This window comes from Ciconia boyciana, chromosome 4 (genome assembly GCF_034638445.1).
Source record: "Ciconia boyciana chromosome 4, ASM3463844v1, whole genome shotgun sequence".
In the NCBI taxonomy this organism is placed as follows: domain Eukaryota; kingdom Metazoa; phylum Chordata; class Aves; order Ciconiiformes; family Ciconiidae; genus Ciconia; species Ciconia boyciana.
In genome coordinates, this window is record NC_132937.1 from 22657155 (window position 1) to 22679938 (window position 22784).

General features: G+C 55.0%; 2 protein-coding genes across 5 annotated transcripts; both read right to left on the bottom strand.

Annotated features, from left to right (window-relative positions):
• Positions 1-3130: 3130 nt before the first annotated feature.
• Positions 3131-17004, bottom strand: LOC140651027 (myogenesis-regulating glycosidase-like). Of its 4 annotated transcripts, none has more exons than XM_072860060.1 (3): positions 16888-16974; positions 13990-14412; positions 3131-9522 (listed from the first exon to the last, which is right to left on the bottom strand). In XM_072860060.1, exon 3 carries the CDS (start codon positions 9386-9388, stop codon positions 7352-7354), a length of 2037 nt encoding a protein of 678 aa, XP_072716161.1. In that variant the 5' UTR covers positions 9389-9522; positions 13990-14412; positions 16888-16974; the 3' UTR covers positions 3131-7351. The 4 variants fall into 4 exon arrangements, with proteins under 4 accessions (XP_072716161.1, XP_072716162.1, XP_072716160.1 ...); XM_072860061.1 differs by having other exon boundaries at positions 13990-14357; positions 16888-16962; XM_072860059.1 differs by lacking the exon at positions 13990-14412 and having other exon boundaries at positions 16888-17004.
• Positions 17005-17869: 865 nt separating this feature from the next.
• On the bottom strand, positions 17870-22178 carry SPMIP6 (sperm microtubule inner protein 6). Its single transcript, XM_072859681.1, has 7 exons — positions 22041-22178; positions 20700-20844; positions 20041-20153; positions 19852-19927; positions 19541-19727; positions 19233-19322; positions 17870-17975 (listed from the first exon to the last, which is right to left on the bottom strand). The coding sequence occupies exons 1-7, from the start codon at positions 22176-22178 to the stop codon at positions 17870-17872; spliced, it is 855 nt and encodes a 284-aa protein (XP_072715782.1).
• Between the last annotated feature and the right edge of the window lie 606 nt (positions 22179-22784).

Sequence of the window (22784 nt, forward strand, 5' to 3'; positions counted from 1 at the left end):
CTGGGAATTTTAATAGTTTTTAAAATAGAAATACTTCAGTATGAAATTTGAAGAAAACACTGTGACCTCTGTTTTGTGTGGCAAGTGCTGTAGAATAACTTACTTATTATAATATATTGGATGGCTGTCTTTGTTACTGCAGCATGACAAATATAACGTATAGAAATACAGTCTCTGCTCATAATCTTTTCCCAGCAAGAAATGACATGCACGCTTCTGGTTTATAAAGGAAATTACTTGAACTCCTTTGTTACACAGTTTCACAGCTGATCCCTTGAGATATTTATAATTTCATTTACTTAGTGAAGGAGGCAGTTGCAGCAGAGTACTTTTTTTACAAAAAGCAGTCTGTGATTATCCTGAAGAGGAAGGCACCCAATTTTCATCCTGCACATCAGATGGGTGCTGATGCAGGAGCAAGGGGAGTTTGCATTTCCCGCAGCCTGAGCTATCTGAGCAAGGAGAAAGAAGCTATAGCACTTGCTAATGCTGTGGCAACCATTTCCCCCCTTTTATTGGAAGAAATGATTGAGAACCATGTCTGTGGTATGGATTCAGCCAAGCCTGTAAGCATGCGGTGAAATCTCATGGTAGTCAAGATTAAAACCTGGCACTAAGTCATGCATGGGTTAGGACCTAATAGGATCCTATTAGGATGTGTTTTGGGACCACATTTAGAGCCAAAGGACGTGGTCCATCAGGTGCCAGGAGAGGACTTGGCCATCATCCTCCTGAGAAAACTCAGGCAATTAACAAACGAGCCCAAGTGCCCTCCTGCCTCAGTTTTCCTATGGAAAACGTTCTCCCATGCCACCAGCTGTGTTGATGGAGATCCCTGTTCATGAGCCAGCATCCTTCTGCCCATGGAGGTGACTTCTCCTGGGTGAAGACATCTCAGCAGCACCTGCAGGCTTGGGGTAGGCAGGCTGGCTGTGAAATGCTCTCCACTCTTGGTCCAATCTTCCCTGTTTTTAAGCAAAGAGAAGTTTAAAGGTGACATGACTGAGCAGTTTAGAAGAGTCCTGGGGTCTCTGGGCTGCAATGCTCCTTCCCAAAGTAAGAGACTGATTCCTTCGCTGACCCCAGCACGCTGCTAGTAGGCACCTGGGAGATAAAGCTATGCATGGCCCCAAAGCAGGAGAAAGCTCCTTTCTTTAGGGGTTTGACCCAGAGCTGGTCCATAAAAAAGTAAACGGGCTAGAGAACATCACACTCACTCCAGATCTGGTTTGGTGCTCAGGTGAAGCAGCCCCAAAATGAGCTCAGACCCCCCTCACCCATCAGTGGGTCCATTATGCCACAAGGACCCTGCATGGTCACAGTGGCACAAGAGCAGTGCCAAGTGGGAAGAGCCAGAACATCTTCTAGATGCCCCTGAAAGCACCTTGAGCTGCAGTAACGCTATTGCTGGTGTGGCGATGGGGAGGGAAAACCCCCCTTTAATCTAGGGATGTGAAAGGGAAAGCAATGCTCAGTCTGGCAGTAATGTTCAGGGTTAACAGACCATCTCTGGGTCCTTACCATGGGCTTTTTCCCACTCCAGGATAGTGGTTTCCACCGATGTATCTCCCTTGAGGACGAGAAAGTGTTTCTGAATGCTTTCTCTCTCAGTTGCTGCTTTGAAGCCGCAAAGGGACCCTGACAGCTGGGCTTGGGGCAACCAGAGGGTCCCAGGGAGCCGCAGCAAAACTCCTCTGGCTGTTGTAACAAGAAAAAAGCTTTCTGAAAAGCTGATGCCTACAGTGCCAGGCTCCAGCCCCCTCATACTGCACCTCTGCCCCTGTAGTCAGTGTGCTCTGTATGTACATGCATGGCTCTGCTGCCGACCTGCATCACAGGCTGGAGGGCAAAAAAAAAGCATCACCAAGACTTTCTGCAAACTCTGGGGATGGTATGAGCTGCCTGGTCCCATCTGGCTGCAAAAATCTCTCCCCCAAATCCCCATCCCTTTCCAATCTTTCCCCCAGTGCCTTTCCCTGCTGGCCAGCCGAGCTGCAGGGAGCCACGGGGGACCAGTACCGGAGGCATCCTGTGAGCAGGTGTCACCACGGCCGCCTCTCCACACCCTCCTGCCGTGCCGGGGCTGTACACTGCCAGAGGGACATCTTGTTTGCCTTGCTAAGCTTCAGTCCTGGTTGGTTTTTGCACTCCCAATGCCGAGCAAGAGCTGTTTGCTGGAGGTGCTGGTGACATGGGACTCTCCCTCATCCCATTGCTCATCCTAGGCTGCCTGTTTTTTGGAGGGGGAGTTTATTGCCCTTAATCTTTGATGATCGCTGAGCTGAAAACCACCCATCCCTACTGGCAAAAAATAATAATAAAATAAATAAAAATCGCTGCTTTTCTCTACTTGGCCTCAGGGATTTTGCATCAGCCCAGACCGTTTTTATGGCTCTCCTGGTGCGAGGGATCTGCAGGCTGACAGCTCCCACCCAGATCTGGACGAGCTACGATTGAGGAGGTTGTTTTTTTCCTGAGGCTGCCAGCCTGGCCATGTGCCCAAAGGGACTCCGCTGCTGTCAGCTTGTCCTTTCACCACGGTCCTCCGCAGCCTTGGGCTCTGCCTCCCTGCCTGTTGGTTTTGTCTTACTTTTAATAAAAGCTGTGATTTCAGGCAGGGATGGACACACTCCTGGCCAGGAGCTCATGGGTCAGCAGCCACTGCTCTGCTGTCACCTATAGGCACCTCCTCGAAATGAATTGGGCTTTGCTGTAGCCCCACTGGGGTTTGGACTTTGCCATTAACACACCTCCCTGTGCTGTACACAACCATGGATGTGTTTTCAAGCACTGCCACTTAGCTGGGACCCAGCACAGAGCAGACCCCACTTGCTGTCCCCATGTTCCCAGCGAGCCTCACACACCCTCCCTGCACACAGTGCCAGCTTTTTGGAGGATGCAGACCAGACCCAAACCCACCGATTCCAGGGAGGACTCCTGCATTACTGAGGCTTTGCTGCAAGACTGCAAGTGCTGCAAGCTGCCAACCTGCCCCTAGGTCTCCAGCCCACGTGAGCATTGCATTCCCCTCCATATGAGCATCAGCTGAGCGTATGGATGCTGCTCGCACCCAAGGAAGAAGGCAAAGGAAAAGCACTGGGAAAATGTCTTTTATTGCAAAAGGAGCAAATCGAAGTCCCTCTCATTCCTCCGGCCAAGCTGCATGTGTTGGCCACTGCTAGTGATGCCCAGGTGGCACAAGGCAGGCTGTGGTTTGTACAGCAACAATAGAAAGGGCAGGAAAAACATTGTATGGGGTAAAGGGGGTGGCGTGGGGCAAGGCAGGCTCCTAAGTGAGTTTCACACGCTCCATTTCTGGCACTCCCATAGCCACAAACATCTACTCCATCCCCATCCCAGCTGTCAGCGCCATCTGGAAAGGGGGACCCCAGGGGCACTGGGGACCTTCTGGAGTGCCTGAGGGAAGCCAAGAGCAGGCTCCTCTTCTTCAGCGCCTGCAAATAGTCCCAAAGCACGTGTCCTCTGAGAGCAGCATGGACCAGCAACCCCCCCAGAGTCGGTGTCAATGGGCCCTTTTTGGGTGGATGTCAGCAGAAATAGGGGCGTGACGGTCTGGTCCCCACCCCTGGGGGCAGATGGAGCATCGGGGTTTGCCTGGACACCATCTTCTCCAGGCCAGCCCTAAGGCACAGCTATTCCCTTTGCTGTCGGGACCCAAGGGAGAGAGTTCTGTGATCCAGTGGGTCATCTCCATATCCCCATCTCCTGCTGCCACTGCAAACACAAGAGTGGGGTGGCTGCCAGCTCCTCCCTTTAAAACATACATCAAAGCTGCAGGCTGTAAGCTTTAAATAAACCAACAATCTCAACTCTGATTTCAGTGAAGTCTAGGATGAAAAAAGCCCCAAATCTGCCTGAACCACCAGGTACTTGGTACAGATGGACATAGTTAAACTTCCTTTTGTTTTCCAAAATTTTATATCAATCAAGGCGATTCATGTTACAGTTCTGTCTTCATAACAATTAAGAATTAGAAAAGTGGTTAAAAACAAACCCACCAGCATTACAGTCCAATGTAGGATGGCATGTGCAAACACAAGCATCCAGAAAACCAATACATGACAGTGCAAGCTTCAAAATTCAATCACACAGGCATCACGTTGACCTGCTGCTCAGCCACGGTCTGCTGTGGGCTGGGGTGGAAAAGGCTGAATCCAACTCCCAAACCTGTTTTGGGGCTTTTCCTTGGCTGAGTCAAACTAAACCCTGCTTTGGCCAGTGACCCATGGTGTAAATCAGAGAAATCTCCCTAGCAGCAGTTCCCAAGGTGTCTGTGCACAGAATGCTTGTGGTCTGGGAGGTCCTAGAGGTCCTCAAGTCCTGCAGTGCTACAGCATAGTGTTAGAAATGGTGGTTTTGGTAAAAAGTTGGATGGAAAGGGCACCTAGAAGCCTGTGAGATAGCTTGAGGCAGCACGCTGAGCCTGTCCCCAAAATGTGGGGAAGGCTTGGTGCCATGGACCCCCAGAGAGCTACCCATATGGACCCGCTCTTCAGCATCATCCCTTACATCCTCCCAACATCTTTACCTTTCTCCTAGCTGGAGCACTGAACAGCCATGGCCACTTATGCCCTAACTACAGCATTTAGAAAAATAAGGGTACTCTATAATCTTACCCATTTATTCGTATAGTTAAATAAAAAGAAAATTAAAACTTTGATAATAAAATCCTTTCTTTTGAGGGGAGGGGAAGGAAGACAGTGTGTCTAATGGAGGATTTCCTCCATGACCTTCCTGACAGCACCCGAAACCACTGCAAGGAGATTGAAGGCACTCATCCAGCTGCTCCCATCATTTTAATAATAAAGGGATACTAACAGGAATGCTGTGTTTCTCTTCACGTAGCCTCACCCCTTACTAGTGAGGGATGCAGTGAGTGGCACAGCGGAGACAGGGGAGGAGAAGATGTGCAACATCTCCTGGTCATGCTGGGATCCTTCCCATGAAGTCCTGTGCCAAGGATCCCACTTCTTCACTGGCAGCTGAGCCGTGCAGCAACATCTCCTCCACCCAATGACTCCCATGCCAAGGGATGACAAATATTTCACAAGCAAAGGTTGAAAGGGAAGAGCTGGAGCCCCTCAAAGCATGGCCTTTATGCATTTCTGGGGCTGGAGAAGCCCTCTCTGCACCCTGTCCTCCTTGCAGGCTGTGGTCAGACTCATCTCCAGGAGCTCCTCACCTTCACCTCCACCCTCCAGTCCAAGGGCCAAATCCTGCCAGTGCCCTGATGACTGAGGCTGCGGCTCCAGGATTAAATCCTTGCCAGAGGGTGTCTGTAACTTGTAACATAACCACCATTTGCACTGGTGGCAGGGAACAAACCTGAGTCCTTCATAGTTAAAAGCCGCAAGAACAATCTTTGTGACATGCTTGTGCTCCATCTGGGCAGGGACCTACAGGGCTCCCCTGCATCTTGTTTTGAGGCTGAAACACCAAATTATGCAGGGCAGATTCAGACCTCAAGGGATGTTCCAAAGAGTCCATCAAACTGGACTTCCTCACTTCCTTCCTAACTATAAAAGCACTTCAGATTTTGCCCCAAATGCCTAAATTTCTACTCCTGGATCCCCATCACAACCCCCAGCTTTAGTGCATCTCCTTTTCTGCCTCCTACAAAGGCCAGAGATGGGCTGTGAGAAAGATCATCACTGGTACACAACCCTATCCAAAACACAGCACCATCTCCCCGGGTGGCAGACCTGTGCCGGACCCACGCTCAGCCCAGACACAATCCCATGAGAAACCCTGCAGATGCTGAGCTCTCCTTGGCTGGCCATAGCCTGGGCAGGGAGCCCCAAACCTTCCCAGCCAACGGAGTTCAATTCTGCAGAGGGTCATTAAAAATTCAGGGACTGAAACACACTCCCAACCAGGGCACAGCCGGGAATGTCCTGCCCTGGGGAGGAAGGCAGCCAGACTTCAATCCTGTTTGCTCTGTCTTGGAGTGAAGATTGCCCATGGCTCTCTGTAAATGCATCTTCCCATACAAAACCAAATGGGAAAGCTGGGAAAGAAGCATCTCTGCAGCTCCATCCCAGCTGCTGGGGACTTGGGGTGCAAGACCACGTCACCCCGTGTCCCCTCCAGAAGCCTCTGACAGCAATCCCACCTCCAACACCTCAAAAGCTGCCTGAGGAAGGCCCCTAATTCTCCAGGGGAGAGAGGAGGGCTGCTTCAGAAAAACCCTCAAGAAAATCATGACCTCTAAGTGCAACCTGAGACAGAGATGGGTATTAGCTTAATTTCACGGCAGATGAGAACATTTCTGCGGGTGCAGTGAGAACACCCGCTGGCACAGACCCATCAGTGCAAAAGCCGGTGTTTTCCACCCACCAGCAAGCCGGCTAGCAGCAAACGTCACCGTCAATCCAAGACACGTGCTGCTTTGCGGGAACCGGCTGTTCCCGGGGAAGCGCCGCACATACTTTTTGAGAACGGCTTTGCTCCAGGCAGTCCTTCTGCCATCAACAAACCTGAAAGCTCATCTGTCCTTACAAACCAAAAGGGATGATATCAGCAGGATAATCATGTAATGAAGCAGGGCCATAAATGCTTTAAAAAGACAAATGGGGCATGCTGGTATGGACAGCGCTGCTCTAGGAAAGGCAATGTTGACACCCAAGGCAAAACACACAGGCAAGTGCCTTGCAGCGGCTGTTAAATGGGCAAGGAGGTGGGATGCAGCTGCCCCAGCAAGCGATACGCACTCCATACAGTTAAAATACTTGGACATCACTCGAGTAACCTGGCCCGCCTGGTACCCGGGAAAGCAGGAGCACGGGGCAACTGTTAGTCCAGTGCCACAGTAGATCAAAGGGGGAAGAAACCATATGTGTATATGTATGTATCCCTAGTTTGTTTTCTGCTCTTAAAAAAGTCCTTTGAAATATATTTGACATATTAAAAAACTTAAGGCAGGCTGTTCTGTAGCAACCCTCCCATGTCACACCCTCCCATGCCCAGCGCCGGGTGCTCCCACAAGACCAGAAACGCTCCCACTGGCACCAACCAACTTCCACCTCTTGAAATCCTTGGGAATTGAAAAGATATTGGGTTTACTACATGTCTGCAGACAGACTGATAACTCCTTCCTGGCCTATACAGAGAAAATTCTGCCTACTGTAACCCAGCCGGAGTCTTGCACCTGCCCCAAATTAAAAAAAAAGATCACCCCCCTCCAAATAAAAAAAAATTACCCCAAGGACAGTGAAGCCTATTTAATTCCCTTCCTCAACAACAGTCTCAAAAGAAATGTGCAATTAGAATTATTATTCGTTACAAAGTCCTACGTAAGGCATGGTTATCCCAAAGCTGATGGAGGAGCCCATTAGGAAACCCAGAGGAAATAGGCGACTTCATCCAGGTCGACGGGATAGTCCGTGAGCAGCACCGGAGTCTTCTCAAACAACTCCCCCTTGTAGCTGCGCCACTTGCCCGCTGGCAGGTAGACGTCGCGCTCCTGCTTGCCCATCTCCAGGACGGGGGCCACCATGAGGGTGTCCCCGATGAGGAACTGGGAGTCGATCCTGTGAGTGGCCTCATCGCGGGGTGAGATCCACCAGATGGGACGGATGATGGGGTCGCCTGTGTCGGTGACCTCCCCGGCCAGCTCCAGCAGCAGCGGGGCCACCAGCGACTCGTGAAGCTCCGTGAACTTCTGTGCAATCTCCACCACCTCCTTGTCATAGAGCCAGGGCGGGATGGAGAACTGCATGGAGGGCATGAAGGCCGACAGCTCCAGCCACCGCACGTACAGCTCCCGGTCGGGGATCTCCACTGCCCCGTCTGTCTTGTTGGGGAGGAAGTTTCCTCCAATCATGTCAGCAGATATGAAGGGGTACCCCAGCATGCTGATGGTGAGCACTGTGGGGATGAGGGACTTGAGACCAAGCTCGTAGCCCCAGACGGAGTCACGGTCAATGATACGGAAGAAGCAGGAGATGTTCTGCGACTGGTAGCCCACGCGCACCTCGGCCAGCTCGTAGAAGGGGATGGCCATCTCCGTGTAGCGCCGTGACCAGATGCTGGGGTCTGAGAGCGGGCGGAAGGTGCTGAACTGCTTGGGCAGGTAGCTGGTCTCACCCGCATCGAACTTGAAGGACGAGATGCCGTATTTGTGGCGGAGCTGGCGCAGGTGGCTCTGGAACCAGTCCCGGGCCGCTGGGTTGGTGAAGTCCAGGATGGCCCCGATGCCATTCCACCACTCCACCATGGCTGGCAGCCGCCCAGATGGCTCCTTGATGAAAAGCTGACGCTCGATCCCCACCCCAAAATTGGAGGAATTGTAGTTTATGAAAGGGTGAGTCCACAGGGTGACCTTAAACCCATCTTCCCTCAGTTTTGCAAACATCTCCGTCACGTTGGGAAACTTAACAGGGTCAAAGTCAAAGTCCCCATAGGCTTGCGTGTACTTGTCATCAATTTCAATGTGGCTGCAGTTAAAACGGTACTTTTTGATCTTTTCGGCAAATCGCAAGAGTTTATCCTGGTCAATATTGTTCTTGTAGAGTGCCCAGGTGGACCAGATGGGGTATCGGAAGGCGTTCTCGGCAGGGATCTTGGAGGGCTTGTTGAAGTACCTGCGCACCATGTACTTGTGGATGGAGGTGACGTCGGAGCCCACGCAGACCCGGTAGCTGAGCTCGGGGAAGGGCTGCTGCCCCGGCGGGGGCTTGTAGGGGGAGTCCTTGTAGCGGGCCTGGAAGAAGAGGGTGCGCTCGGTGGCGTTGAAGCCCAGGTGGAAGGGCACGGAGTCGTTGATCTTGATGGCCGCCGCCTTGGAGGAGAGCCAGTAGCGCTCGAGGATGCCGCCAAAGCTGTCGCGGAAGGAGTAGACATCGCTCGTCACGTAGGGCACGGGCTCCTGGTAGCCGGCCAGGCGGATGGGCCAGTGCTGGGTGCTCATCTCCGAGCCCCCGTACCAGTGGGCGTCCTCCCAGAACATGGTGTGCTCCACCGCTGGGCCGGGTGCCAGCTCCTCCCAGCGCACGCGGTAGCACATCACCGTGTCCTTGGGCTTCACCGTCTGGATGAAGAAGTTGAGTGGCCCCCCGCTCGACCGCGTGCAGCTCAAGATCTCGCCTTCCTTGGAGCACGACTCCAGGTCGAGGCTGCCCGAGTGGAAGGCCAGCCGGAACACCACCTCCCCGTGCTGGTTCCTGATGACGAAGCCGTCCGCCCGCAGGTCCATCAGCTCCGTCTTGAGCCGCTCCGCCTTCCGCAGGGACACCGTGTAGTAGCACCAGGCCACCACTGCAGCAATGAACAGGATGAGGCCCAGCAAGATGGCCCCGAGCATGGGCCTCAGCTCCTTGGAGGGCTTCTGCTTCACTGGTGTGAAGTTCTCGGGCAGGAAGGTGTACATGGTGCTCTGTTTACTCTAGTGCTTTTGGCAGAGGAGTGGAAAGGAAGATCTCTTTGCAGCAAGTCTGGGGCTCTCAGAAGACCACAGACTGTTAGGAGAGTTCCCACCTCCACCGAGTCCCGGAGCACCCGTCTCTGAAAAATAAGAGGATATAAATAGTCTCAGTAGAATCTCTGAATCAAGTGGCCGCTTGTCATCTCTTTGCTGACTCCATTTCAGCAGCTCCACGCCCCATGTCCCCCCCCGCCGCTGGGCTGGGACGTGCCACGTGCTGTACGCCGAGTACCAGACACCATCTCCAGTTACCTGGGGCAGACAACGCGTGCGGAGAACAGCCTGAGCCCCATGCAGAGAACAACCCCAGGGCAATAAGGGCCAAATCATTGCCATAATTAATTTTTTTTGGGGGGAAGACTTTCAGCGAGGCAGGAGCAGAGACTGGAAGGGGATAGGAGGAGGCTGAGCAGGAGCTGGATCAGCTCACTGACAGTATCTTTAAGGGACAGGGCTAATTAAGAGCCATAAATGACACCACGTAATGAATTCCAGGCAGCCGCTCCTAATTTTAATCAAACTGCCTCCCTGGCAGATTTAACTCAGGTCATCTGCAGCGCCTACCCCCCCCCCATCCCCTGTGTGTCCCGGCTGCTCCAGCCCTGGGATGCTTTGCAGCAAAGGTGGGTAAATCCCTGCCTCTCCGCAGCCCCTGGACAGCCAAATGCGACCAGGGTACCAGCGGCTTGTGGCTGCTTTTGGGGGGCACGGAGGGGGTGTATGTGCAGCAGAGCATGGCTGCGGGAGGTGCCGCACCAGCAGCCCCAGGCGGGAGGAGAGCGGCTCGCTCCTGCCATGCACACTACCTCTGCAATGGCTCCGGGTGGCAGAAAGGCTCATTTTGTTGGGAGGGAGAGGTGCAGGACCTCCAAAGGGTTTTTCCTCCATCCAGCACGGACCCGGGCTGTGTTTCGGCTCCAGCCACGCTCCCCCCTGCCTGGCCCCAGGGAAGCAGGCTGTGCCAAGAGCCTAATGGCTTTTTCTTGGCTGTGGGCTGGCTGGGCTCGGCCAAGCACAGTGCCAGGGATCCAGAGGGGAAAAGTAAAGTAAGGACACGGGAGAGCGAGAAACAAACCTGGCTGCAGGAGGAGCAGAGCAAGGAAAGAAGCTGCAGAGCAGCTGGCCGGTACCTGCCTAGTGCCAGCAAACATGGGCACACCGCCTCCTCCCCAAGCCCCAGGGCTGTAAGCCTGCTGGCTCTGGGCAAACCGGAGGAAAACACTCTCTTTTTGGGCACAAATGAAGCTGGTTGCAGTGACTCCCTCTAAAGGAGTTGGTTTCTTTTATTAAAAAAAGGAAGAAAAAGATCCAAAATGAAATACCAAACCCTCTCCCTGCCACAGGCGTGACAAGCTGGAGCACACTTTCCTCTGCACCTCAGACAGCACCAGAACACCTCAGATCTTTCTCCCCAGAAAAGGGCGGGCAAAGCAGAAAGGTGTCCTGAGCATCACCTAAACCCCACTGCTCCACTGTGGGGATGCCGAGATGTAAACCCAGGGCGGCACCTGGGCATGGGCTCAACAAAACATACGGCATTTTATATTTGTCCTGCAGCATGTATTGGGCCAGAACTTGCAGCTCAGGGAACTTCTTCATTGCCGGTCAGGTCATTTTAACCTTCCCCTGGGAGTCGATAACTTTCTAGGCTGCCAGTTGCTTTAAATGGGATTACAGCAGCATTAGGAAGCGATTAGCCTGAACGGGCGCTAGGTTTTGCTAAACGACTTGTCCCGCGGCCAAGTCCCACAGAGCCCTTGCTTGCTGGTGGGTAGCTCTGGCACAGGATGGTGACAGCTCCGACCACCTCGACTGTGTCACCCAGGGCCCGATCCTGCACCCCAGGAACGTGGCCCTCAGCTACCAGCACGTGTGATGTGAGGCTGGCCGAGTCCAGCAAAACTGGGGCAATAAAGGCAGAGAGGAGACAGTGGTGGGAAGTTGCTGTGCTTGGGATAAACATTCATCCCCTCTATCAACCCCTCCTTGTTTAGGGTGAACCAGAAGCAGTGCAGGATTGTACTGGGGATGAGGCGGTGGGGGAGGTTTGCAGAAGGGTCTCGGCCAAAATGAGCACAGCTGAGCAATGCCACAAGTGGCAGGATGCTTCTGGAAATACAGATGGGTATGCTGAGCCCAAACAAGCTCCCGGCACTGGGAATTTTTGGGATGCCAGCGAGGGAGATGCAAATACCTATCACTACCAGAGGCATGCCTGTGTCTCATGCGTGCCTTGGGGACTGCAAAGCTCAAGGGGGGAGAAAATAAATTGCAGCTGCCCACTGAGCAGGACTCACAAATTATTTGGGAAAAGACTTTTTAAAAGTTTTCACGTTTTCTGAAAAAAAAAAAAAAGAGGAAAAACGGTGTCTTCTTTCCCAGCTCTCATTTAGGGTTTTAAGCCCAAGAAATGGCCGACACTGCCGCTGTGGGGACAGCCACCTCCTCATTCCATGTAAAACTGACAGCAGCTCCCAGGGCTTCAGGGAGTTTCTGGATTTTCATCTCCCTTTCAGGAGGCCGGTTTATTATTTATGAACTACTTCGAAGCCGCTCTATTTTTAGGCTGTTTCTTTCTTTTCCCCCCATGGGCTGGAGCTCATGACGTACATGAAGAAACGATCACTGCTGCTGCCAGTAGAGAAATAATGTGTTTTTTAAGAAAGGTTTTGCAGCCTTTTTTGGCCCTTGGACACCGATCTGCCTCAGAGGGATGTGCAAGCCAGGTGTCCAAGCTGGCGGATTTAATCCTGCTCTGGTCACTCTGGCTGGGCCCGGATCAAACCCCTGTGGTCACCCTGGGCTGACGGATGTCGCCCACTCGGGTACCGCTCCAACAGAGATGCTGAGAAGGGTGTTTGCAGGCATCACCCAGTGCACCAATGGGCCAGGGAGGTCTCCAAAAATAGGATCTCACTCTGTGCCCGTCTGGCCCCTCTCTTTTTTTGCCTCGTTTACAAAACGTACTTTCTCCAGCCGGTGATTTGGCTCTGTCCCAGATGAGAAGTAAGTCTCCCAAGCTCCCCGGAGACAACGCCTGCCACCTTGCACTCATGAGCACAGCCTGCAGAGGTGCCTGCTCATGCAAAGCCTGTCTTGGCATTTTTTTTGGAATGCAAACTTGTTATTTTGCTCCAAGATGACATTGTGGTGACCTTTAAACTCTTCAAAAGAAAAAAAAAGAAAACGGGAAGGGAGGGTGTCAAAGCATATTTGCAGCTTGCTGCACTTGAGCTTCCCAGCTGACCCTAAACAAAGCTTTTTCTTCCCGTTCTGTGGAAGCAGCAAGTCATCTTGCCTCAACTCGAGTTGAAAGCAAAACATCTGAGCAGGTCACACTTTACGGAGTAAAAATAAAAATCCATTTTTTGACCGCTTCTATTTTTACCAACACTGCCGCTAACCACAGGCTGCGAGACCCACAGCACCACTAACCCCAGCAACTTCACAATTAGGGCATCCGTTTAAAGAGGGTCAATAACATTTAACTGGTCTATATTGCCCTGGTGGGGTCCCATCTGAGCTGCGCCAGGGGCAAAGCTTGTGCCAGGGACACACACCCACTTCCCACGCTGGGATGCTGGGAAACCCTCCCCTCCAGTGCAAGGTGCTGCCGCCTCCTCCCCAAACATCTTGGCAGGAGTCAAGCTAATGAAACACCGCAGATTTCACCGGGAGGCATTTCCAACCCCATAAAAGAGCAGAGAACTAGGATGGCAAATTAAGGGGGAAATTACTTCTCTGCAAAACAGCTGGGGGGGGAGGGAAGCCTCCGCATGCACAGCCCTGGCTCTGCTCTGCAACCCCCCGTGGGGGACCAGCCCTGCCTAAGGGACTTCGCAAATCTGACAAGGGGGTACAAGCAAACCTCTCCCAGGGGTTTCATTTCCCTTGGTGAGGTCTGCAGCAGCACTGGAGTTCTATGGAGGGGGCTTTTTGGAGTCACAAAGGGTGAAATCACCATTCCAGCTGCTTGGCGCTGATGGGAGCGGGTGGGACAGGCGGGGGCACCCAGCAGCAGTGCTGGCACAGGGCACAGGGCTGCTCCCCACACACCCCAGCCCCCCCTGCGGATCAGAGGCACTGATTCCTTCCCTAGCCCTGCAGAGCCACCCGCAAGGATCCCCTCGGATACTGCACCGGATCATCCCAGGGACCTGGGTTTATCCCCTCGGCGCACAAGCCACCCCAGGGTGAATGTGGGTGGCACAGAGCCCCGGCCTCCGAGCCAGGGCAGTGGCTGCCTTAGCAGGACAGGGACAGCCAGGGGGGACACAGCGCAATCCTTCCCGGGGGACCCCTGCCTTCACCGTCCCTGCTGCGGTCACAGCAGGGACAGACACACTGCCTGGCCCGAGGGGCTCGGGGAAAGTCTGCGGTCAGGGCGGTCTCTGCACTGCCTGCAAAGTGACAGCTGCTTGCGGTTGGGCTGCTGCCTCTGTGGCAAGACACGGCAGCAAATTCCCCGTACAACCCAGCTGTCGGATACGGACAGCCGGGGCCAGGAGGCAGCTCATCCCGCTGGGGGCACGGTGCCCGGTACTTACCCGTCCATGCCTCCCAGGGATCCCTGCCTGCCGCCTGGCTTCGCCACAGATGGCTTTTTAAGCACATAAAATATAAGCTCTGCTATGTCTCCATGTCCCTGGCAGTTTCATCCTCTCCATTGTGCGAGGGTGTTTCGGGGGTACGAGCTGGCTGCACCCTGAGCAGCATGTGTCCGCGGGCAGGAGGAGGGGACCCAGTGCGTCACCGGCGTGTTTTCTCAGGCACCGTGACGGATGCGTGAGCAGCCAACCCTCTGGCCGGGGCGTGCTGAGGCGGCTGCCGCAGGCATCGCAGTGGCGCGAAGGGCGCGAGCTTCACCGAGCCTTGGCTCCTGGAGTCACGGGATTCGGGCTGGCATCTTGCCTTCCTGCCAGGTGAGCGGGAAGGGCTGGTGAAGGCTTGTTCCCTCCTGTGTTCGCAGGCTCTCCAAAATCAGAAAGCAAAATAAAAACCAGCCCAGGGTTGGTTTTTTTTCTTCCCCAAGTCTTGCGATTTTAAGCAGAGTCATGATTCAGCAGAGTAACGAGGCTGCCTTGAGCAAAAAGAAACAAGCAGCCCCACTGTGCCGGCTGGTTCGTAAGCCAGGATTAAACAGCACTGGGCACCCAGAGGATAAACCCCACATCCGAGGGGGCCACGTGAATACAGAGCTCATCTGCAAAGTGCAGACACGCCGCCAGCACCTCACCCCGTCTGCAAGAGCAGACAGGGGATTTGAAGCTGCGGCATTAGCTCTACCCAGCCTTAAATAATTTCACCTATGTTATAGGAATCATCACTTTACAGCCCAGTTATGTCCCTTAAAGCTGCCAGTGTCAAGTGATGCTCCAAACCCATTTAGACACCTCATCCAGTGTCTGACCATGAATACAAAAAAGCCACTGGGAGTCAATTCTGGCAGCAGATGACTTAATATTTAACACGCCTGACAACTCCCCCTTTACAACATCATCTTTGTTCTTCGCCCTGTGCTAATTAGCAAGATGAAGTTTTAATAAGCTGGGTTTTCACTTTAACCCTGCACACCACTTGCCATGCTGCTGGCTCATGACTAAACCATGACCGAGGGCTCTCGCTTTCCCCTGCCTGGAAGCACATCACAGCGCCTGAATTTGTCTGAACCGGAAAGATTTGTGGAGACTTTAAAACAAGTGAGCTCTCTGGACCACTTGTATCAAAGTGCATTGGACACGTGGGAGAGAAAGCTTCGGTGCTCTCCTTTCGAGGACATCTCTGTGTCCAGCTTGGAGATATCCTACAGCCTCTGGGGAGCAGGAGGCAGCCTGGCCCCGAAGCCGCGGTCCATGGGGTAACCCAGAGCCCAGCAGCCAGCTCCTCAGCACCTGTGGGGCCAGCAGCTCTTGGAGAGGCATCCACTAAAACCACCCAGCTTGTGCCTGATGGCGGCAAAAACAAAACACCAAATACAAGGAGTTCCGCATGCCAGCATGCCGGGATGATATAAATCTCTGCCCAAAAAAGAAACTAGAGTGATAAGTGTAATAATTTCATCACTCCCACCGAAGGAGCCAGCACCAGGCAGGGACGTGGCCCAGCGGGGCTGGTCCAGCGGGCAGGCATATGAAAGCCCTGAGCAAGGCATCAGTCTGCTATCAGCTTTTTTCATTTGCCATGTGTGCTGTATAAGATACACAGCCATAAGGATTCTGGTGTCTTTGCCGCTCGCTGTCTTTTGGTGCCCCAGCCCAATTCCTGCTGGTACAAGATGTGCTTCCTCTACCGCCCTATCACTCCAACTGCCTCTCTCCCCAGTGCTCCTGCGGGTGTTAATCTCACTCCTGCTCATCTCCATCCCCCAAGACAAACTGTCCCACAGCAGGACCTGGTGCCCCGTGTTGCCCTCGTAGATCCTTTCTTAAAAGAGCTGATTCAGCGCTTTGGGAATACTCAGCATTTCGGATGCTGAGGCAGGCTGAAACCCGAGCCCACCCCAACACCGAAGCGCTACAACGCGATACGGGGAAGAAATGGAAACCTAAGCACATCCCTCTGGCACGGCCCCTGCCATTTTCCGGACATTGAGTCCCCATGAAACTCCAGCTGCTGGCAGCTCCAGAGAGTGGCGGATGGCTCACGGAGCTGGGCTGGCGACTCAGGACCCCGGATTTCCATCTGTATCCAACAGCCAATGATGCTGGACAACCTCTGGCCAAATGCAATCATCAATCCCTTAAACTGCTCCCTGGCAGCTCTTCCATGTGCAGATCCAGCCATGCAGACACAAACCCCTGACCGTCATCTGCCACTGGGCTGCAGGTGTCTGCTGTGCTGGGCACTTGCCCTTTGGGCATCACGAGTATCCGAAGAGGGAGAGGAAGAAGAGAAAGAAGGATTTGTGCTTTCTAAAACAGCTTTGGCGACTCGCCATCACCGCTGGCACTTGCTGATGGAGGGGCTGTCCCAGAAACCACTCCAAACCCAATCCAGTACATTGCACAATGTGCTGCATAAACCCATCTGCCTAAGTTTTCACTGCCAAACATCTGTCTGGCGGCAAAAGTTGAAGCTGCACCTTGCAAGTGGAGCCAGCGACATGTCTCCGGGCCGCGTTAATCTTCTCCGGGCGGCAAGACTCCTGACCACCACAAGAAAAACTTGCACGGCCCCTACACAGCGGAGTGCGAAAGGCTTGCACCCCAAGGTCAGGGTGCAAGGGCTGCACTGACACCCCGCTCCCCGCGGGCCCTTCCGAGCCTGCCCCTGCTGCCGGTTGCAGCCGGGGGTCTGCGGGACGGGGCAGCCCCTCGCCTGCCTCCAGCCCCGCACTCCACACCCGGTCATCCTCCCCATGCCGGGGGATGCGCACCCCAAACCTTCCCCGGGGGCTGCTGCATCCTTCCCCGGCGGGCGGCCCCGGGGGGGGTCGGCAAACTTACCGGCGGCGCCGGGCCATGGCTGGGCTCTGCGCGGCACCGGGGAGGGAGCGGGGGGCCGCGGGGCTGGGCGCAGCCGGCGGCCCGCAGCGGTTCCGGGGTTGAGCGCTCCCCGCCGCCCCGCCCCGGCTCCGGCCCCGGCCCGGCCCCCCCGGCCCGCCCCGGCGCGGCGCTCCCCGCTGGGAGATGTAGTCCGGCCCCCGCCGCCCCCGCTGCCCCGGCCGCCTCGGGGGTGCCGGGGGTGGGAGTGGCCGGGGATGCCCGGGGGCACTCGTGGGTGGGGGTGCCCCTGGGGCTGTGCTGGGGGCACTTGGGGTTTGGCAGCGGTGGAGCTGTGCCGGCATGCTTTTGGGCCGGGATGGGGCTTTCGTGGGGTTTTCCCTGCCCCAAGCAGGGTCGGGGTGCTGCTTGGGGTGGGCACGGCGTGGCAGCGAGGGACGTGGAGCCCCGGGTGGCTCTGTGCTGGAGCATCCCTCCCGTGGGGACCGCAGCCCCGTGGGTTTATCATCTGCGGCACATGTGGAAGGCCCCAGGTGGTGTTCCCCGTTGACACTGGGCTCCCAGAGCATAGTCAGAGAAGGGCATTTCATGCCTTCATTAATTGTGTGCTGCTTTCAAATCCCCCTCCGTATTTAGCCCATGTCCGTGCTGGGTATCCCAGATGGATGGCAGCTCTTCCTGGATAACTTGTCAAAAGCAAGCACGTCCTAAGCAGACCAGCACGAAGCCAACAAACACAGGTTCAATGACCGCTTCTGTTTCTGGCTGGGTTACTATGCTCTGAGAGCTTTTACTTGTGTGCTTTCTTGGTCTCCAGCTTGCGGGTGGTGGCAGAGTACCAGTCCCTGAGGGCTATTAAAACGCTCACCGAGACAGCAGTCGCTGAAGTTTCTCCCCCCTCCCCGGGAACTTCCCCAGCCTGTAGGAACGGGTCTGAGGGGAACGCTTGCCCAAGCCAGTTTTAATGAAAGCCCATCTTTGCTCTTCACCAGTGCCACGAGGCAGAGTAAGCCTCCGAGATAAACTCAGGGTGGATAGTGTAGCTGCCTCTCTGGACTCCTCCTATGTTCTTGAAGTGGCTCGTGTCCCACCTAGGAGAGCAGATAAAGTTATCAGCCGTGGGAGGATGAAACTCCAGTGGGGAAGAAGAGCAGAAAACCTGCTTCTGCCTGCCAGCGCTGCTTAGGGGCGAGCAGTGGCTGTGCAGCTGCCCCCATCCACTGCAGTGTGTCTTTGGGCACGGAGGCCAAAGCGAAGCCCGGGCAGAAGAGCTGAAGCTCCCTGGCATTGCCATCCCAGCGACCTGCTTCCAGCAGGTCTCCCACCCTGCAAACACCCACTCTCTCTTGCACTGTCGTTTTCCTAAAACCTTCATTCCCAGAGCCATGCCAGTCCAGGAAATCTGCCTGTTTCTCAGTGGAGAAGACCTTGAGAAACATTTCACCAAGGCTCAGGCATAGGGACGTCTGTGGGGAACCCAGTGCTCCCTGTTTGTACCCTTTGTTTGGTTTTACTTTCTGGGCTCAGGAATTTAAAGTCAATCACACATTTCCTGCAAAGCCCAATGCCTAATTTTGGCCCACGGAGGGTTGATGCAGTAGCAGAGTGATGAGTAAGCTGGTTGAACAGCCTCCCCTCTCCCCTCGCTGCTTCCCCAGGGCTGAAAAAAGCTGCCTCAGCAATGGAGACATCCTAAAGGTAAACATGTAGGGATTAAAAGGTGCTGCTGGACCTTCAGTGGGTGAAGGACAGGGCTGATTACTGCAAAACGAACAGCATGACCAGAGAACAGGTTCTTGGATAAGATCAGCAAACAATGACAACAGAAAATACAAGAGCAGCACAAGAAACACTGATGTAGCCCCAAAATCTGGGAGGTGCTAAGCTACATGCAGCCGGGCTCAGGTGTGCCAGCAAGGTTTCAGGTGCCATACAGTCCCAAGGGCCGTACAGTCCCAAGGACCGCTGGATGAGACCAAGCATAGAAACACCTGTCCTGGAAGTAAATTTGGCAACTGCTTCTCCACGGGTAGCAACAACATGCTCCACAGCCCAACACCGCAATGTGTCCTGCCCTCCCTGGTCACTTAATCACTTAGCCTGCAAGATGGAGGTGCAGCGGCTGCATCGCTGCCTACATGGGCACCATGATGGGACCTGCTAGACCTGATGATCAGACCTGATGGTCTGCAGTCTGCACCATCGTCCCCAGAATAACCGTCTGAGCAATTTTGCTTGAAACCCTAATGAAAAGAGAGCTAGTGGCTGGCTGGCATTAGGAGAAAATAATAGGCTTTTTCCCCAGGGCAACCGGCTTGGAGCACTCCCCCCACTGAACCTGTCTGCACCTAGGGCTCCTGCAGGGGAAGGATGGCTGGGGGCGATGTGTAGATGTACACAACATTGCTGTGGGGCTGTAACTGCAGCACGGGATGCTCCTGCAAGAGACAGAGGAGGTAGGGTGAGCGGTGGCCCTGAGGACAAGGGAAGTCATGTCCATCCCAACCCAACCCATCCCAACACAAAGCATCCCATCCCATCCCATCCCACCCCAAGCCATCCCACCCCAAGCCATCCCATCCCATCCCAAGCCATCCCATCCCATCCCATCCCATCCCATCCCATCCCATCCCATCCCAACCAAAGCCATCCCAACCTTACAGCCCTCTCTCCTAGTGCGTGGAGATGACTTCTGATGGCAGAGGCCCCATCAGCGTAGTAGTCCATCCCTTGCAGGCAGTAGTAGCGTCCAGAGCAGGGGCTGTAGTAGCCCTGAAAGGGTCCCCTCCCCGTCATGGTGTACATGGGCAGCCTGTGCAGCATGTCAGTGACCACGTCCTTCTCTACAAGCGGAGGGATAGCGAGGGTAAGGACGAGGAGGAGCAGCCAGCCCATCACCTGGATGGACATCAGCATGGCACAGGCACAGCTACAGCCGGAGGACAGGGACAGGGCGAGGGTAGTTACCACATTGATTGAGGCAGGTGGGTTTCAGGGGGTACCGCATGGGTATGCTGTGCAGGAAGGTCTCCATCCTTGTCTCCTGAAAGGAGAGACGGCAGCCCTTGGAGGATTGCTCCCCTTTTGCTGCAGAGCCCAAGGTGCTGGCACCTGAGGTGGCTCCAGTTTGGGGGGGCCAGGAGAGCTGGACTCTACCTTGGGCAGGAGGGGGAGGTAAGAGGAGTGCTTATTCCAGGCTGTGCTGTTGCAGGGACCTGTTCTCCAGGTGATGTATTTGTTCTCGTTGACAAAAACTGGGTTGTACTTCTCTGCAACACAAAAGCAACAGGCAGGGATGCCCTGTGGTGCTGGGGATGTGGGGGGATGGCCGGAGAGTCCTGACTGTTCCCCCTCTCCCCGAAATGCAATGCCACAGGGCCAGGGAGCATGTCAGATGTGCTGCTCCTGGGGTCTTTGGTAAGGATCTGTGATGGAGGTGACACCCACCACTTCCAGCTTGTTGGTCACTTGTCCCTGCCCACGCAGCCTTGGTTCCTGGGGGCTATGGGGTGCCAGGAGGGTGTCCCCCAGGCAGCACCTACCACCAAGGGGTATTTAGGGGTCACCAGGGGAGAGAACCCTGGGGACCTGCAGACATCGCTGGGGCAGGGACAGTCTCAGTGCAGGGACGGGGACAGGTGGCTGTGGCAAAGCCACAAGCGCAGATGCTGAGGAAGGGTCCCTTCCCCACTGTGGGGGTGATGCAGGATGCAGAAGGGGAGATGAACAGAGCCACTTCCGGCACCCTCAGCCCCCTGACCCCATGGGGATGTGCCCCGTGTGACACAGCGGGGCAGTCGCAACCTCGGCGGTACCTTCAGACCTGGCCAGCCAGTGCTTCTCAGGCCAGTAGGCAGCAAGGTCGATGGTGTTCCTGTAGTACTCCTGCATCGCCGCCTTAATCAGCAGCTCGTTCTGACCTTGGCTCGCCGGATTTTGCACCGGGGGCATCCTTAATCCCTATAGATAGCAGGGAGTGGGGAGAGACACTCAGGCCACGTGGCAGCATCTGCCTTCGCGGCCGTCGGGGCACATGGTGAAGCCGATAACTGGGCAGGGTCTATCACTGGAGACGCAGCTGGAGATCTGAGCACCAAGTCTCCCCTTGCAGTGGGTGGGCATGGGGGGTCGTAGCAGCATCCATGATCCCCACCCCCAAGCTTCCCTCTTGCCCGAAACCGGGGGACGGGGGATGGCTGGGCATCACTGGCTCCTCTCCCCCTGCACCCAGGGTGTCGATAGGCATCTGGGCACTTTGCGGTGTGGGACATGGGGTGGGTGCACTGGGACTGCCATGTATGGGGCCAGCAGAGGTTAGGAAGGGAGTTACAGGACCAAAACAATGTCCTGCAGCTGACAAAGTCCAGTAGGGCTGAGGTCTTGCAGGGCAGACGGGTGCCCTGGTTGCATGAGCCATTTCTGTCCCTGCAGAGTGGTGACACCCGTCTCCATGCCCTCTGCTGGCTCCCTCATTATAATGCACATGCTAATTGAGGCTGCAAGAGATGAGCCAGTTTGCAGCATGCTTTGCATTGGAGTCTGCACACTTGTTAACCTGCATGGGGAAAACTGCATGTCCCACAGCCACCCCTCACAGTGAGGCCATGGCTCAGGGATCCCTCCTCCTCCAGGACCAGGGCTGGGAGGGGTTTTTCGGTGCTCAGATCTCCCCCCAGCCCTTCGCACAGTCCCTCTGGCATGGAAGGCCCCCCAGACAGAACTGAGCTTAGCCTGGGGGCTGTGTGTTGGAGCAGCTCTCAGAGCCACCTGATCTGCCCCCCCATTGCCACCGTGTCACACAGGAGCCCTGGGCTGAGCCCTGACACTGCCTCAGTTTCCCCTTCCTCAGCAGATCCTGCCCCCTGCACACTCTGAAACCTCCTGATGGACAGGGCTGACACATGAGATCTTGTGCTGGTGATTGCCAGCCCTGAGAGCTTGAAGCCACTGTGGGGTGCAGCTCCAGGGGACAAGAAGCCAGCGAGCAGAGGCCATGGGGTGTCAAATGCTTTCCTATCCCCAGAGCACTACCCCCCCATTACACACATGCAGTGCAGCACCCCGTGAGTCCCTGTGCCACCCCCCTGCCCAGCACTGAGCATCCACAGCTGGTTAAGGGTAGAAACCCTGAGGTTTCCTCCTCCTGCGGCATTTACCTGCGTCACAAACTTGTTTTCTTTCCAGAGCTGCTGTGGAGCCTGCTCTCGGATGGTCTTTTTGACAGAGCATGGCGGGCGGTAGGAGTCGGTGTAAGTGCTGACGGGGGTCTTGTGTTTTTTGGAGAAGAGGAACATGGTGCAGCAGCCCACTGGGATGGGAGCGCCTGGAGTCCCAGAGATGCCCCACTGGATGAGCAGCACTGGGTGGGGCTGGGGGCTTGCAGCCCACGCAGAAAAGGGCTGGTGCCACTGCTCTGCCAGCCCGGGGTGGTGCTTACGTCATCAGTGATGTCATAGTGTGGGAGCAGGGGGATTTGGTGGCTTTCTATCAGTCCCATAGCTACACTCTGGTTCTAGCCTAGGGCACAGCAATTGCTACCTGAATGCCTCCATAGGCTGCACCCTGCTGGCTTTGTCCTGGCTCCGGGCTTCCTCCCCTCCTGCAGGCAATCACCTTAACAATGGTAGGAAACAGTTTCAACTGGTCCTGGTCAAGATAATTTTATTTTGGGAGATGCAGGAGCAGTGATTGTGGCTTGTCCAGCCCCTCTCTCCCATATTTCCTTGGAAATCCTGCAGCAACCCAGCTGCGTGCACACACCACCACACCAGTGCAGCCAATGCCCGGGGCACAGCGCCAGGCACTGCTGTCCCAGCCTCCTGGGGTAGCCGGGGGAATTATCGCCTGCTGTCTCCCCTTTTTAATTAAAAAGCTGGATTTAGGTGATCCTCTGTGGCTTG

Bases quoted from the DNA above. Each gene is read 5' to 3' on its own strand.
- LOC140651027 (XM_072860059.1), bottom strand. From the start codon at position 9,388: ATGTACACCTTCCTGCCCGAGAACTTCACACCAGTGAAGCAGAAGCCC.
- SPMIP6 (XM_072859681.1), bottom strand. From the start codon at position 22,178: ATGTTCCTCTTCTCCAAAAAACACAAGACCCCCGTCAGCACTTACACC. The intron at 20,845-22,040 runs GTAAATGCCGCA...TGCTATCTATAG, and splicing joins AAAACAAGTTTGTGACGCAG to GGATTAAGGATGCCCCCGGT. The intron at 19,728-19,851 runs GTAACTACCCTC...CTCCGCTTGTAG, and splicing joins CACCTGCCTCAATCAATGTG to AGAAGGACGTGGTCACTGAC.